This window comes from Galeopterus variegatus, unplaced genomic scaffold, assembly GCF_000696425.1.
Source record: "Galeopterus variegatus unplaced genomic scaffold, G_variegatus-3.0.2 Scaffold92, whole genome shotgun sequence".
In the NCBI taxonomy this organism is placed as follows: domain Eukaryota; kingdom Metazoa; phylum Chordata; class Mammalia; order Dermoptera; family Cynocephalidae; genus Galeopterus; species Galeopterus variegatus.
This window is the reverse complement of record NW_007726203.1, coordinates 8,337-23,090: the sequence shown is the minus strand read 5'-3', so window position 1 is coordinate 23,090 and position 14,754 is coordinate 8,337. Positions and strand designations below refer to the sequence as shown.

At 52.3% G+C, this 14,754-nt stretch overlaps 1 protein-coding gene across 2 annotated transcripts in view; it reads right to left on the bottom strand.

The window, feature by feature from the left end:
• Window positions 1–1,255, bottom strand: part of UBE2I (ubiquitin-conjugating enzyme E2I) — a 17,446-nt gene extending 16,191 nt beyond the window's left edge. Inside the window, exon 1 of one of the 2 annotated variants that reach the window (XM_008581219.1) lies at window positions 1,127–1,255. In XM_008581219.1, the coding sequence (XP_008579441.1) occupies window positions 1,127–1,253 (127 nt within the window). In that variant the 5' untranslated portion in view covers window positions 1,254–1,255. Of the gene's footprint in view, window positions 1–227; window positions 315–1,126 lie in introns of those variants that run through there. The other variant, XM_008581235.1, reaches the window with a different exon arrangement.
• Window positions 1,256–14,754: the final 13,499 nt, after the last annotated feature.

The following is a 14,754-nucleotide window of genomic DNA, read 5'->3' as shown; positions in this document are numbered from 1 at the left end:
CCCGCCCGCTCTCCGGGCCCGGCCCAGGAGCCCGGCTTGGGGGCGACTTTCCAGTCAGGCGGCGCTCCGGCCACCTGCGTCCTTAAAGGAGCCGCGTCCCCGATGGGAGGGAGCGTCTGCAAACTCCGCTCCGGGGCGCGCGTGTGCACTCGAGGACATGCCGGCGAGCGGTGGGGTGAGAAAGGGGGCCGAGATCTCCAAGTGCGCCCCGGATGCGTGACGGGCACCTGTCTGGGCACGGGTCCCGGGGATCTCCTCGGGGTCAGGGCCCGAGGCCCGGGGGGCAAAGACCGCTGAGGCCTAAGTATCCCCCGCAGCGTCGCAGGACGGTGACGAGGCCGCGAGCACAGCGTGCTGTGAAACCCCTTGCCATTGGCCGGTTCGGGGCCGTGGGCGGGGCGTCGCTCGAATCCGCCCAATGAGCTGACACCGTACAAAAGGCCGGAGGCGCGCACGACCGACGGGAGGCGAAGTGCGGACGCTCCCTAACCTGGGGGCGGGCCCGGCTGGGGGAGGGGAGCAGAGGCAGCGAGCCTTCGGGGGAGGGGCGGCGGTGGGCCGGTGGGGGAGGGGCGTCGCGCCGGCTCCCATGGTCCAGGTCTGGAGTCTACCCTCGAGTCCAGCCCGAGCCCCGGCGGCTCAGCCACGAACGCGGGGGATGCCCCTCCACGAACCTATCCTGGCCCCTCGGGGACACGGTCCGCCCAGTCCCCGCGACCCCGCGCCCTGGGAGCTGGCCTCGCAGCCCATTTCACAGATGGGCATGTACCAGCCAGCCAAGACAACAGAGAGTGTGCGTGGCCGGTTAGCTTAGTGGGTAGAGCGCGATGCTGACAATACCAGGGTCCGGTTCCGTCCCCATGCTGGCCAGTAGCCAAAACAACAACGAAAAACCCAGAAAACAAAACAGATGAGGAGCGGGCACCGGGCCCGCGCCCGCTCCGCTTGTTGGGCGCTTTGGGATCAGGCGATAGCAGGTGTTCTGAGCCTCCCACCCGGAGTCAGCCCCTAGGGACGCGGGACCCGGGACAGACTGGAGAACAGGAGTGGGGGTGGAGAGCTCTGCCGAGGACAGAGTGTGCCCGCTGGACCGCCGGCAACGACTTGCTTTCATTCATTCACTCACCCGTCCCTCCTCCCGGAGCTCCCCAGCTGGCAGTGTGCTGACGCTGTTGGTTCCTAGGGCAGGGACCAGGGTCCCTTGGCCCATCCCCCACGTCTGGCCCAGCGCTCTCAGTGGCTGGATTCCACATGTTCCCCGTCACTCTTATGCTGGAGGAGTAAAATGAGGATGGCTACAAGCCCTGAGACAGGGTCTTGTGGTTCTCTGCTGGGCTGGGGAGGGGGTCTGCCCTCAGTAGCAGCCCAGAGAGAGGGTGTGGCCGGGACCTCAGAGGGTCTGAACCCCTTGAGCAGAAGGCGGCCGTTGCAGTTCTCTCACAGACTGATGGCCGAGGGGCTGCTTGCCCCTGGGTCCTGTGGTGGCCCAGTGTGGACCTGGCCTGGGGACTGTACCCCCACAGGGCCGAGGTCATCAGGAGCTTGACTGAGACACCCATTCTCTGGATCCCCAGCTCTGAAGTAGTCCTGGGAATCTGCCTCTTTAACAGGCACCAGGTGAGCCTGACCTGGGGCACATGGCCATTGGGCTTCCTGGTGAGGAGAAAGGGCCTCAGGTTCCAGCACTTTCTTTCTCTTGAGGATGTCAGGAGGTTTGCACAGGGTAGTGGGGGGAAGGAACCAGCAAATAGCCGTGGCCAGTAAAGGTGGTGGCCATTGCTGGAAGAAAGTGAGGAGAACCAGGAGTATGTGTGGACACAGCACCAGCCATGGGCAGAGAGAGGGTGGAGCTGGCCAGGTGGGGGTGGCTTGGAGGGGTAATGAAGGGTGTAGTTTGGGGAGGCAGACTGGATGTGGTGTGTGGTTCTGAAAGGCCTGGAATGCTGCACCACAGGGCCAGGGCCTGGTCCTGGTCCTGGTCCTGTGGGCCATGGGGAGCCATTAGAAGGCTGTGGAGCAGGAGAAGCAAGACAAGGCCTGTCTGTGTGCGGTGAGGGGATGGAGGAGGCCCCAGCCCTCAGCCTTGGTTACTGGGTACCAGTGAGCACAAAGAGCTCTCATCCTGGTGGAAAGGAGTATGAGGCCCAAAGACCCTCATACTGGGAGGAGTGTTGGGATCGACGGGAGGGAGGAGGGGGTTCTGAGCTGAAGGATGGGTTACAGGAAGGCAGGGGGAGGGGCAGGAGGCCTCCTCAAATCTGGTGCCTGCAGCCAGATGGCTGCCTTAAGTAGCCTGCACATTGGCACATACATTCTCAGAGGAGAGCACACTTGGCTGGGTCCAGCTCCCTAGGTGCAAAGGATAAACAGGCTTAGAGGGTGAAGAGTTTGTGCAGAAACAGTGAATATAAAATCCTGGGGAAGGATTCTGGCTGATTGTGCCTGGTCATGTGCCCACTCTTGACCCCATCCATTGGTAGTGGGAGCTGACTGGAGTAGGGGCAGGCCCTCCAGCTCCCCTGGTTGCCCTTGCTTGGGCCTTCTTGGGGCTGGGCTCAGCACACACAGGTTGTGAGCAGGTGCCGCTGATCCAGGGGCTGGTTTCAACAAAGGAATAAGATTCACATGGAAGAGAATGAAGTTGGACTCTTACGTCACACCATATAGAAAAACTAGCTCAAAATGGATCAGAGACCTAGACCTAAACCTAAGAGCTATAACTATAAAACTCTTAGGAGAAAACATAGGGGAAAAGCTGCCTGACAGTAGATTTGACAACGATTTCTTAGATATGACATCAAAAGCACAGGCAACAAAAGCAAAATTAGATACATCTGACTTCATCAGAATTAAAAACTTGTGTGTCAAAGGACACTGTCAAGACAGTGAAAAGACAACCTACAGAATGGGAGAAAATACTTGCAAAGTGCCTAACTGATAAGGGGTTAATATCCGGAATATATAAACTCCTACAAGTCAGCAGCAACAACAAAAAACCAAACAATGCCTGCCATCTCCTCTGTCCCAGACTGACAGTCTCCCCCGCCCTGCAGCCCAGCCCTCCCAGGCTGAGACTTTCAGAAGATATTACTAAATAGCCGTGACCCAGTTCTGACCCTGATCCCAACCCCCGGGACTCTCCTCCAGGCTCCCTGAGGGAACCCTCTAACCCCGGAGGGTGGGGCACCCACACCCCACAGAGGGAGTATTCTGTATCCAAAGCTGTGAAGGTGTAATGCCCACTTCCTCCCACGCGGGGGCAGTGACAGCCCCTCTGTGTGATTGTGACTTGGTCAGAGGTCACCTGGCTTGCTGGTCCCGGTCCACCAGATGAGCCAGGTAGGAGTAACGTCTGGGGAGGTCTCTGTCCCACGACCTGTGGTTGTGACTGCTCTGCACCCCCAAAGAGAAGGGATGCCCATCACTGCCAGCCACCAACTTGCCACTGTCACCAAAGAGAGAGGCCGAGGCTAGGCTGGGCACTCAGAACCTGGCAGTGCTCAGGCCTCCTGCTGTTTCCCCACCATGCTGTTGGGATGGAGTGGGGGGGTGTCTCCAGTTCTGCTCGGACCTGGCCAGCAGAGAGCTGAGAAATCAGACTGAGAAATATCTGACCTTCGCTGAGCGCTGCGGGAGATGAAGAGACCACCTGGTGGGCTGTGACCTCCCCTCAGTCCAGTGCAGAAAGAGCCTGGGCACTCATTTAGAATCCAGCACAAAGCAAGGCTGCTTTTTGGTCCCCACCGGCAGAATAAGATGGAAAAGCCCACAGACCAGGATGCGTGGGGGTGGCCTCCCACTGCCCCCACCTGACCCTTCAGGCCCATGGTCCAGGGTGAGGTGATTCTCTTCCTGCCTGTCATTAATTCCTGTCCTATCCCACCTGGGCAGAGCAGGCCCCCCTCCCCTCTATCCCCTCGACTGCAGCGGGCCCTGCTTCACACTTTCCTAAGACCACAGCCCAGGGACGGGATGTCCTACCTGGCAGGGGTCGTTCCTCTGCCCCCGGCCGGCGCCTCCCTGCACACCTGCAGCACTTCTCGCCTCCAGGCCTCTGCTCGCGCCCTCCCCTCCTCCCGCATGCACTCCGCTTCCGCAGCGCAGCAGCTAGGTGGCCCCGCGTTCCCACCTCTAAATCTCAGCCTCTCCCTGCCGTCTCTAGTACCTGGAAGGCCCTTCAGGCGCCGTCGTCGCTCCCTCTGTCTAGTGCTCTAACGATCTGTTTGGGGGGGGGGGTTCTGTCTCCGAACCAGATTGCAAGCCCCAACCGCAAGCCAGGCGGAAGAATGCCCGGAGATGGCGGTCTTCTTACCTGGCACAGGTGATTCTAACTTGGTCTGAGCCCTCTCGCGCCTGTGCGCCCTCGGCCGCCAGGTGGCAGCAAAGCACCCGCCCGCCAGGCCCGCCCGCAGCGCCAGGCAAGGCCGGTTGGATCCCGCGCCGGCGCAGGAGCAGCGTCTGTGCGACAGCACGTGCCGCCTGGGCGCCTGCTGACCCAGCCGTTTGTCTGCTGGCTCGCTCATAGGGGTAGATAAATGCACGTTCGAAGGAGACGATATTACAACCGGATGTGGACAGCCTTTATCCCTCATCTCCCATGGAAATAGCATGCAAACGGAGCATGCCTTTCTGGATAGTGTGATCTGCCAGATTTCTGCACCCTGTGGGCTCTTTTTTGTTAAAGGGAGTGGGTGGTAGATGAGGAGGTGAGGATGTCGAAATTGGGAGAGGTGTTACAGTCATCACGCACAGGCGGAAAGGGAGCCTTTCTTTATCTTTTTTTTTTTTTTTCCTTTATCTTAATTGCAAGGATTTTACAAGGAACAGGAATGCCTCCTTCACTCGAGAATTCAATGTTATTTAATGCAGGGCCTGTGGACATACATTCTCAGTGTCCGCATTCTGAGCAATGTTCTTAGAGCAAATGCCATGCCCCTTTCATGTGTCCCTTCTTCTTTTTTTTAAGGGATGACCGGTAAGGGGATCTTAACCCTTGACTTGGTGTTATCAGCACCATGCTCACCCAGTGAGCTAACCGGCCATCCCTATATGGGATCTGAACCCATGGCCTTGGCGTTATCAGAACCACACTCACCCGAGTGAGCCACAGGCCAGCCCTTTCATGTGTCCCTTCAAAGTTTCCTAGTGCTCTGTCTCCACATCCCAGACTTCAGGCAATGCTCAGGACCAAGGGTGTGTGTCCCTGCAGCTGAGCCAAGTCTTGGTCCTGGCAGCCTATCTCTAGGAGTGGGACAGTCTTGGAGTGGCAGGACACCCTGCCCTACACGCTGAGGAAGGAAGGATGGCTCAGTCACTCCATGAGACTCCCCTGCCACAGCCACAACTTCTTCCATGTCACCAGTGGTCCTGTCCCACAGCTGATGCCACATATGCCTATTTCCCTGGCCTTTCCCAACTGCTAAGCTGGGACACTGACTTGCATCAGGTATGCCTTCTCCAGGTAGTGGGATACACCCCTGAGGACTCCCAAGTTCTTATTTGTTCTCTGTCCCCTGCAAGACAACAGGTGCACATTGAACGTGTGTTCATGCTGGGTGCCCAGCGCTGTGCTGGGGCACAGAAAGCAACAACTAGAATCCACCCAGCCCCCATCCCCCTCATAGCTGGCAGTCCATTGTGGCTTAGCAGGGGATGGCTTGCTATGCAGGGAGAGTCACATGACTGGGGGGGAATTTGAGGAAAGGTGCTGGCACTCTCTCACAGGCCAGGGTAGCCTTCCTGGAGGAGGCAACATTGAGGCGGGCAACGGAGGAGTTTTCCAGAAAGTGATGGTGAAGGATGTGGTCAGGGTGGTACCAGAGAGTGATTCAGAATGGCAGGTCTGAGAGGTTCAGGGGTGGGGCTACAGGGATGGGAGTCTAGCACTGAAGTCGGACTTTATCCTGTGGGCAGAAGGGAGCTGGGGAGGGGCTCTAGTAACATGTGTGAGTTTGCATTCTAGGTAGTTCAGAGTGTGCAGAACAGTTGGAGGTGGCAGTACCCATAGGGAAACCTGCTAGCTGACTCTTGCAGAAATCTGGGGAGGGATTTTGTGGTCTGGACAGGGAAGCGGAGGGAGTTATATGGGTGTAAGCGATATCTAGGACTTGGAATTTTTGGGGTGGTGGGCGACCGGGGGAGTCATGGGTGACATCTGGCCTTGAAGTTGGGTGACGGGCAGCTGGTGCCGCGGGCCACTGACCAGATGCCTGGAAGATGCTTCAAACAAGCAGCGGACGGGCCTGCAGTTACCCCTCTCGGCCACACGGGGGCGTCTGGGCCCACAGCCCAACTTGGGCGGGAGGGGGCGTAGCCAAGGCGGGCCGCAGGTTGGACTGGGCCCCCTGACACCTGGCGGCCGTGCAGGTAGGGGTTGGGCTCCTGGGTTTCCCAGGGGCGTGGATTGACAGGCGCTGTGGCCTCCACCCAAGGCCGGCTTTTAAAACGTCAGCTTCTCAGGCAGGCTTTAGGGGCTACAGAAATTGCTTACATTTTTATGCAGGTAATCGTGTGTGCGTGTGTTCTGGGGGTGAATGACGTCCACAGCATTTGTCAGTCTTTTGTAGGCACAGATAATTCAGGTTAGAAACCTGTTCCCTGAGCCATGCCTTCTTGTTCATCTTGAGTTAATGCCACCTGCAGGAGAGCAGGAAAATTTGCCCACCACTGTTTTCGCAGTGCCTGGAGCTGGGCCTGGCACGTGCTCAGATAGTATTTGTACAATAAATGAGCAAACCAATGACCCAGAACCTCCCTGGCCACTAACTGAAAATGTCTGGACTGAGGTGACTGAATCAAACAGACCAGGGGCTTGAAAAGAAAAAAACGACTTCTGTTAGAAAATGAAGTTCTTTACATGCATGGTTCTTGTGGACACTGTCATAGTGAAATATGTTGCTGGTCACGTCTGCCCACGTGGCCTCTGGCAGTGTAATCATTTGTCCCACCCTGGGAGAGAACGGGTGCTGGGGGAGACCCTGGTGAAGGCAGTGGGGAGCTGGGACAGGGACAGCCTGCTGCGTGGTGGGAGAGGACGAAGGAGCCCTGGTGGACAGACAGAAGGACCATCAGAGGAGAGAGCAGGTCTCATATCTCAGCCCCTCCGACCTCAGGACCCACAGGAAAAGAACAAGGGGTCCCTGCTCTTTATGCTGAGACTTAGCAGTTGGGACTTCTTATATTCCCAGAGGGTGTTAAACCCGCTTTGGACCATCTCACCCCCCTGGGCTGTGCTCCCTGATGGAACTTGTTGCAACCTGAGCTGGGCATCTTCCCCAGGTATTTGCTCCAGGTCCTTGTCATTGGTCAGGTTCCCTTGAAGCAGAGCTTGAGATGGGGGTTTTTGTGTGAGGGGTCCTCTATCTCACTCAACAAAGTGGTGATAGAGGGGTCCTCTATCTCACTCAACAAAGTGGTGATAGAGGGGTCCTCTATCTCACTCAACAAAGTGGTGATAGAGGGGTCCTCTATCTCACTCAACAAAGGGCTGTGGGTCTAGCCCTGTGCTGAGGACACCTAGTGTGTGTTTCCTCCTCTCCCGGGCATGTCTAGGACATGCTTACATTCTGAGGATCCATGGTCTTACCCCAAATGAGGGTTTTCTCTGGGCTACCTGCCCAGGAGGGGAAAGGTTGGGGACAGGGCACAGACATCCCTCATTTCACTAAGCCTGGCCAAATTATCTTCCAGGAGGGTGTTCATGCGTGTACCTCACCCCCCCAATGTAGCGGGTGGAATGGAGGCTACTCAAAGACATGTCCATGTGCTAATCCCCAGAACCAGTAAGAATTACGTTCTATGGCAAATGGTGTGATTAGGCTGAAGATTTCGAGAGGAGGTGTTTATCCTGGATTATTGGGGTGGGCCCTAAATGCCATCCCAGGCATCTTTATAACAAGAGAGAGACACAGAGGAGGCACAGAAGAGGAGGTGGCAGTGTGACCACAGAGGCAGAGACTGAGCAATGTGGCCCTCACTCCAATAAAAAAAGAGAAACCAAGTTCTGTTGTTTTAAGCCACAAAGTTTGTGGTAATTTGTTATAGCAACTGCAGGAAACTGATACGTCCACTTTCAGGACATGTGAGAGTTCCTGTTGCCTACATTCTCCCCAACCTTTGATATTACCTATGTTTTTAATTTTTCCTTTCTGATGTATGTGACATGGAATATGAATGCTTTATTTTTATCAACATATATCTCACATAAAGAGAATAAGTCTCGCATGCTTAGCTCAGTGAATTTTTACACATGGATACCCATATGACTATCACTCTGGAAAAGGATAGAACATTTCTGGCACCTCAGCAAGCTCCCTTGGGCCTCTCCCAGCCGAGGGCATGGGTAGTTTGTGAGATTTGTTCCTGTTTTGTTTGTGGTAGTTCATTCCTTTTCACTTCTGTGTAATAATCCACTGTATGAAATGCTACAGTTTTACAAGAATTGACTGGAATTAAACCAGAAATCAAAAAACAGAAAGAAGGGCCGGCCTGATGGCTCACCTGGGAGAGCGTGGTGCAGACATCACCAAGTCAAGGGTTAAGATCCCATTACCAGTCATCTTTAAACAAACACCCCAGAAAGATAACTAGAAAATCTCTGAATGTTTTGAAATTAAGCAACACTTTTATGTAACACATTAAAAAAATCAAAGTAAATTAGAAAACATTTAAAATTCAGTAACAAAAATGCAACATATGAAAACCTGTGGCATGTGTTGAAGTCCTTTTTAAAGGAAAAGTTATGGCATTTGTATAGCTACAGGACTATGCCAATTGTCGGGTTACACTAATAGCTACGCTAATTGTCTGGTTGAGGCTATTGTTGGACTCCTGCCATCATAGCCAATTGTATTGTTAAAGCAATTTGTAACTAAAGCCAAAACATTTCATTATTTTAGTTATACTAAGTTTCCATTTGTATTGGCAGGGCTAGGGCTCAGACCCTTCAAACCCATTGTACAGACTGGGTCACCAGACCCCTCACATGCAGGTCCACGCCAGGTAATTGGGAAAGATCCCAGGAACTATTGGCAGAGGACACGATTTCAGTCTGCAGCAGCAGCAACCTCCCCATAGCTCCCCAGGAGCATCCCGGGATGGGGCACCGTGGATCACAGCCACTCATCTTTTTCTTTTTGTAAAGATGACTGGTAAGGGGATCTTAACCCTCGGCTTGGTGTTGTCAGCACCACGCTCAACCAGTGAGCTAACCGGCTACCCCTATATAGGATCCGAACCCGTGGCCTTGGTGTTATCAGCACCACACTCTCCCGAGTGAGCCACGGATCGGCCCCAGAGCCACTCATCCTTTATACTTAAGTCCATAACCCAGGACACCTGGATGTTAATTTTTAATTTTTTAATTAATTAGTGAATTTAGTTTTTATGTATGTATGTATGTACTTATTTATTTATTTAAAGATGACTGGTAAGGGGATCTTAACCCTCGGCTTGGTGTTGTCAGCACCACGCTCAACCAGTGAGCTAACCGGCTACCCCTATATAGGATCCGAACCCGTGGCCTTGGTGTTATCAGCACCACACTCTCCCGAGTGAGCCACGGATCGGCCCCAGAGCCACTCATCCTTTATACTTAAGTCCATAACCCAGGACACCTGGATGCACTTGAGTAATTACAGTAGTCAATAGCCAAGGAACACCTGGGCACACATGCATATTTACATCAAATGCTCAGGCCGATTCTGAGCATCTGAGGGGCCTTGACCATTTTCCTTCATTTCCCTACAGCACTAAACATGTATGTTGGAAAACAATGAGATTGAAAATCAATGATCTAAACTTCCATACCTCAGGGCTAGCTGGTAGCTCAGTTGCTTAGAGTGCAGTGTCATAGCCTCAATGTCAAGGGTTCGGATCCCCATACTGACCAGTCACCAAAAAATACCCAAAAAACTTCCACACTTAGGAGCAATAGCAAAACAGCATATTAAATACAAAGAAAATAGGAAGGAGAAAAAGCTAAAATAAGAGCAGATGTCAATCAAATAGAAAGCAATGGAGAAAATCAGAAAAGAAAATTGGATACTCTCATAGATTAATAAAATTGATAACTCTCTGCCAAGACCAATCAATAAAAAAGGGACATCACTACAGATGCTTGAGACACTAGAACAAGCGGTTGTTAGGAACAACTTTAAATCCAATAAATTTGAGATGTTTTGGGAAATGGAGAAATTCCTTGGAACACAAAGTAATATAAAAAACCTCCCAACAAAAATGGCTTCACCTATGATTTCTTCTAAACATTTAAGGAGGAACTAACACTGATGTTGCACAAACTCCTCCAGAAATTAGAAAAAGAGGGACCACACTGAAGTTGTTCATAGGACAGCACAATATTGATGCAAAACCTGATAATGACCTTATAAGAAAGGAAAATCACAGCCCAATGTATCTTATGAACTTTTCAATCATTTAAAAAATTTACATTACTTTTAGCTACTGAGGCTTTAGCTTCTGTGAATTTCTTATACGTTTTTTTGTCCAGTTGTATTTTTTTCTTAACGGGTTGCAGAAGTTCTTGACATGTTTCACATATTTAACTTTTGCTGGTTTTAGACACTCATGTCTTTCTTCCTGTCACCTTTGTTACCTTGTGTCCTTCACCAAACACGCATTCTTAATTTTGATGTAGGGAAATCCATCGAGCATTCCCAAGATGCAAAAATCATTTCAGTGCTCTTGGGTCCTTAAAACGAGTCTTTCCCACCCCGTGGATAATGATGGTAATGCTTATCTATGGTGTACTGTGTACCAGGCTATAACACTCTACGTATAGTAATTCTTCTACTCTTCCTTAAGCCCTGCACGTTTGGTGTTCGTATGTCTCTGTTCTATAAACAAGGGACATGAGGCACAGAGGTTGGGCAACAGGCCCCAGGTCACACAGCCAGGAAATGGCCCAGGCAAGATTTCAACCAAAGCCTGCTTGTGTGGCTCCTGGGTTACAAACATACGCAACTACATTTTCTTCTGCTGGTTTTCTAGTTTTCGTTTCAGATTTATGTCTTTAATTCATGTGGAGATCACTTTTGTATATGGTTTAAGATAGGAACTCAAGCTTCATTTTTTTCCACCAAATAAGCCAGTTTTCAAAACAACAGCTTCTGAACAATCTATCCCTTCCCTACCACTCCAAGGTGTTGTCCTGTTGGGAAAATATAGGAAAATGGTCAGGGCCCCTCAGATGTTCAGAATATTGCCGAGCATTTGCTGTAAACATGCACGTGTGCCCAGGTGTTCCTTGGCTACTGACTAATGTAATTGCATAAGTGCACCCAGGTGTCCTGGGTTATGGGCTTAAGTATAAAAGATGTGTGGCGCTGATCCACGCTGTCTCCCATCCTTGGGCTGCCCCCAAGGGGGTCCCAGGGAGGTGCTACTGCTGCTGGTGGCTGTTGCTGCCAGGGCCCCGGTGGGACCCGCTGCTGGACCTGTAAGCTGCTGTTGCCATTGCTGAGGACTGAGCTCATGTCGTCTGCCAGTGGCTCCCGGGATCTTTCCCGGTTACCTTAGCATGGACCTGCGTGTGAGGGGTCTGGTGATCCAGACAACGGGTTTGAGGGGTCTGAGCCCTAGCCCTGACAATACAAATGGAAACTTAGTATAACTGAAATGATGAAACCTTTTGGCTTTAGTTATGATTTGCATAACTTGACAAGTATTATAGTCGCGTAGCTTTACACACCCTCATGTGTATCATTCCCGTGTATACACATGTATGTGCATACATGGGGCTATTTCTGACATGTGTATTCTGATCTTCTGGGCCATTTTATGACCAATTACCTCAAATGTAGCAGCTTCAAACATTAGCATTAGCCTCCTATAATCAGGATTATAGTTTCCTAGGGCTACTGTAACAAATGGCCACAAACTGCTTGGCTAAAATAACCCCACGTTTATTATCTCAGTTTTGGAGGACCTTCCTGCCTCATCCCACTCCGGGACCCCTGGCTGGCATTTCTGGGGTTGGGGCCGCGTTTCTCCAGTCTCTACCTCCGTCTTCACATGACTTTCTCCCTCTGCCTTTTCACTCACAAGGACGCTTGGTACTGGATTTAGGACCCACCTGGGTAACCCAGGATGCTCTCATCTCTAGATCCTTAATTACATCTCTAAAGACCCTATTTCCAAACGTCTTCACTCCAGGTTCTGAGTGGACATATCTCTTCTGGGGGGGGCACCGTTCAACCCACTTCAAACCCCCGTTGATGAGCCCACAGCTCTACAGCTGGGAAGTGCAGGTGGGCTCACCTGGGCTCTGCTTAGGGTCTCACAGGCTAAGGTCAAGGTGTCAGCAGGCTGGAATCTTATCTGGGGGCTCCTGGGGAGGATTGATTGCTGCTCACTCCTGTCGTTGGCAGAATTCACTTCCTGGCGGCTGTGGGACTGAGGTCTCCTTTTCCATGCTGGCCATCGGCTGGAGCCTTTGCTTAGGGCTCTCCATGTGGCCTTTCCATCTCAGCACCGGTGATCCTCATGCAGTTGGGTCAAGACCACCTGGCTGATCTCTGTTTCAGGTGAGCTGATTTGGGGCTTTTATTACATCTATAACACCTTTTCATAGCAGACCTAATTAGTGTTTGAATGGGGGGCTGCCAATCTTGGGGATCATTTTTAGAATTCTACCACATGACCAATGTCATGCTTGTTTTATGTCAATAACTTTAAGGTATCTTTTTACAAAAAAGCAGCTTTACGCAGGTATAACTTAACATAATAGCGTTCTACAATTTAAAGTGTACAATGTGTTGGGGCCGGCCTGTGGCTCACTCGGGAGAGTGCGGTGCTGATAACACCAAGGCCGTGGGTTGGGTTTGGATCCCACATAGGGATGGCTGGTTGCTCACTGGGTGAGCGTGGTGCTGACAACACCAAGTCAAGGGTGAAGATCCCCTTACTGGTCATCTTTATAAAAAAAAAAAAAAAAAAGTGTACAACGTGATGACTTTTTGATAATCATGCACCTCCCTGAATCATATCACAACATAAGTATCCAGCCACTACCCCCAAAACTCTGTCCCTCTCCATAGCAGTCAATTCCCTCCCCCGCCCTGTGGCACAGCAACCACTCTCTGTCACTGTGGTTCTGAACATGAAATTTCTAGAATTTCCTATCAGCAGAGTCATGCACCGTGTGGCCTCCATGTCTGGCTTCTCTCACTCACACAGTGAACTCGAGTGTCCCTGCGGCTGTGTGAACCAGACGTGGGCCCTTTCATTGCCAGTGTTCCCTGGTTTGGGCATGGATATTTGGGGGTTGCCAGTTTTTGGCTATCGTAAATAAAGCCCCAATGCACGTTCACATGGGCGTCTGTGTGTGGACGTGTGTTCTTGTTTCTCTTGGGTGCTCGATGCCCTTGTGTGCTGCTGCTGGGTCCTGGGAACAGTGTATGTTTAACTGCCCACCACGGGCTCCTGCCCCGCCCCTGATGCTGACGTATCAGCTCCTCCTGCCTGTCTGTCTCATGCTGAGGACCTGGACTCCCATTCCACCTGGTCAATGTGGCAGAGAAAATGGGGATCGGCTCAAGCCTCGTTCCTGTCCTCTTCCCGTCCCCTCATCCTTGAATCCGATGAGCCACCTGCCCTCCGCACCAGGCCCTTACTGTCTTCTGCTCCTGGGAAGCCTCCAGCCCCTGTCTCCTGTCTGCTTTTCCTCCTGGGTATCTCTGGGGTGAGGCTGCCCTTATGACTTCCCTGCAGCCACCAGAACAATGCACCACGAACTGGGTAGCTTAGAAGAACTGAGATTTATTTTGTCTCAGTTCTGCAGGTCAGAAGTCTGAGATCAAGGTGTTGTCGGGGTGGGTTCTGGTACAATGAACACACAGACCATTCCTTCTCTCTTCCAAGGATGCCAGTCACTGCTTTAGGGCCCTCTCTCCTCCAGTGTGACCTCATCTTAACTTAGTTACATTTGCAAAGAATCTATTTCCAAATAAGGTCACACTCTTGGAGGTTCTGGGTGGACACAAATTGTTTGGGAGGAGGGGACACTACTCAACCTGCTGCATCTGGGAAAGGGAGCCCGTTCCAGTCCATCTCCCAGAAAGGGGAAGCTGTGTCCCCAGTGTCCTTCCCTAACCCTTTTCTGATTCACCCGCTGGGGTTGGTGTCTGTTGCTGGCAACCCTGGGACACTTGGGTCCTGGTGGGGTGATGAAGGGTCTACATGAGTAGGGTATGGCATGGATGAGAGTCTGGCAAGAGACTGCCCCCTGCCGTTCCCCCATCCCCCGCAGGTTCACCCCAGCTCCTGAGTGATACGTGCATCTGCAGCCAGGCAATTCAGTACATCTCCCCCACACACATGCTGCTCCCTGTGGGCTGGGACCCCCCCATGTGGTAAGCGGGGTGTCCTGCACCAACACATCTCTCCTCTCTGGGCTCCCCACACCTGCAGCAATTGTCATGGCTCATGGGTGTGTCCCCGGGACTTGCACGGTGTCCTCATGGATGCCAGACCATCCTCACCTTCCTTCCCAGGTGAGAGAAGGCCCTGCAGACCCAGGTCACCTGCATCTCAGCCCCCGGTGGGTCCACTTCTCTTACATGGACACCCTGGGGGCTGCGCGATGACACCTCCTTTCCATCTGTCCCCGCGACAGATCCTCTGGCGCCCAGGCTGCTCCCCCTCCATGCGGTGCCTTTCCCCCATTGAAAGACAAAATTATGGCAAATGTAAAGATCTTAACTGGCTTTTATTTGTGACCCCCCTTTTTTTTTTTTT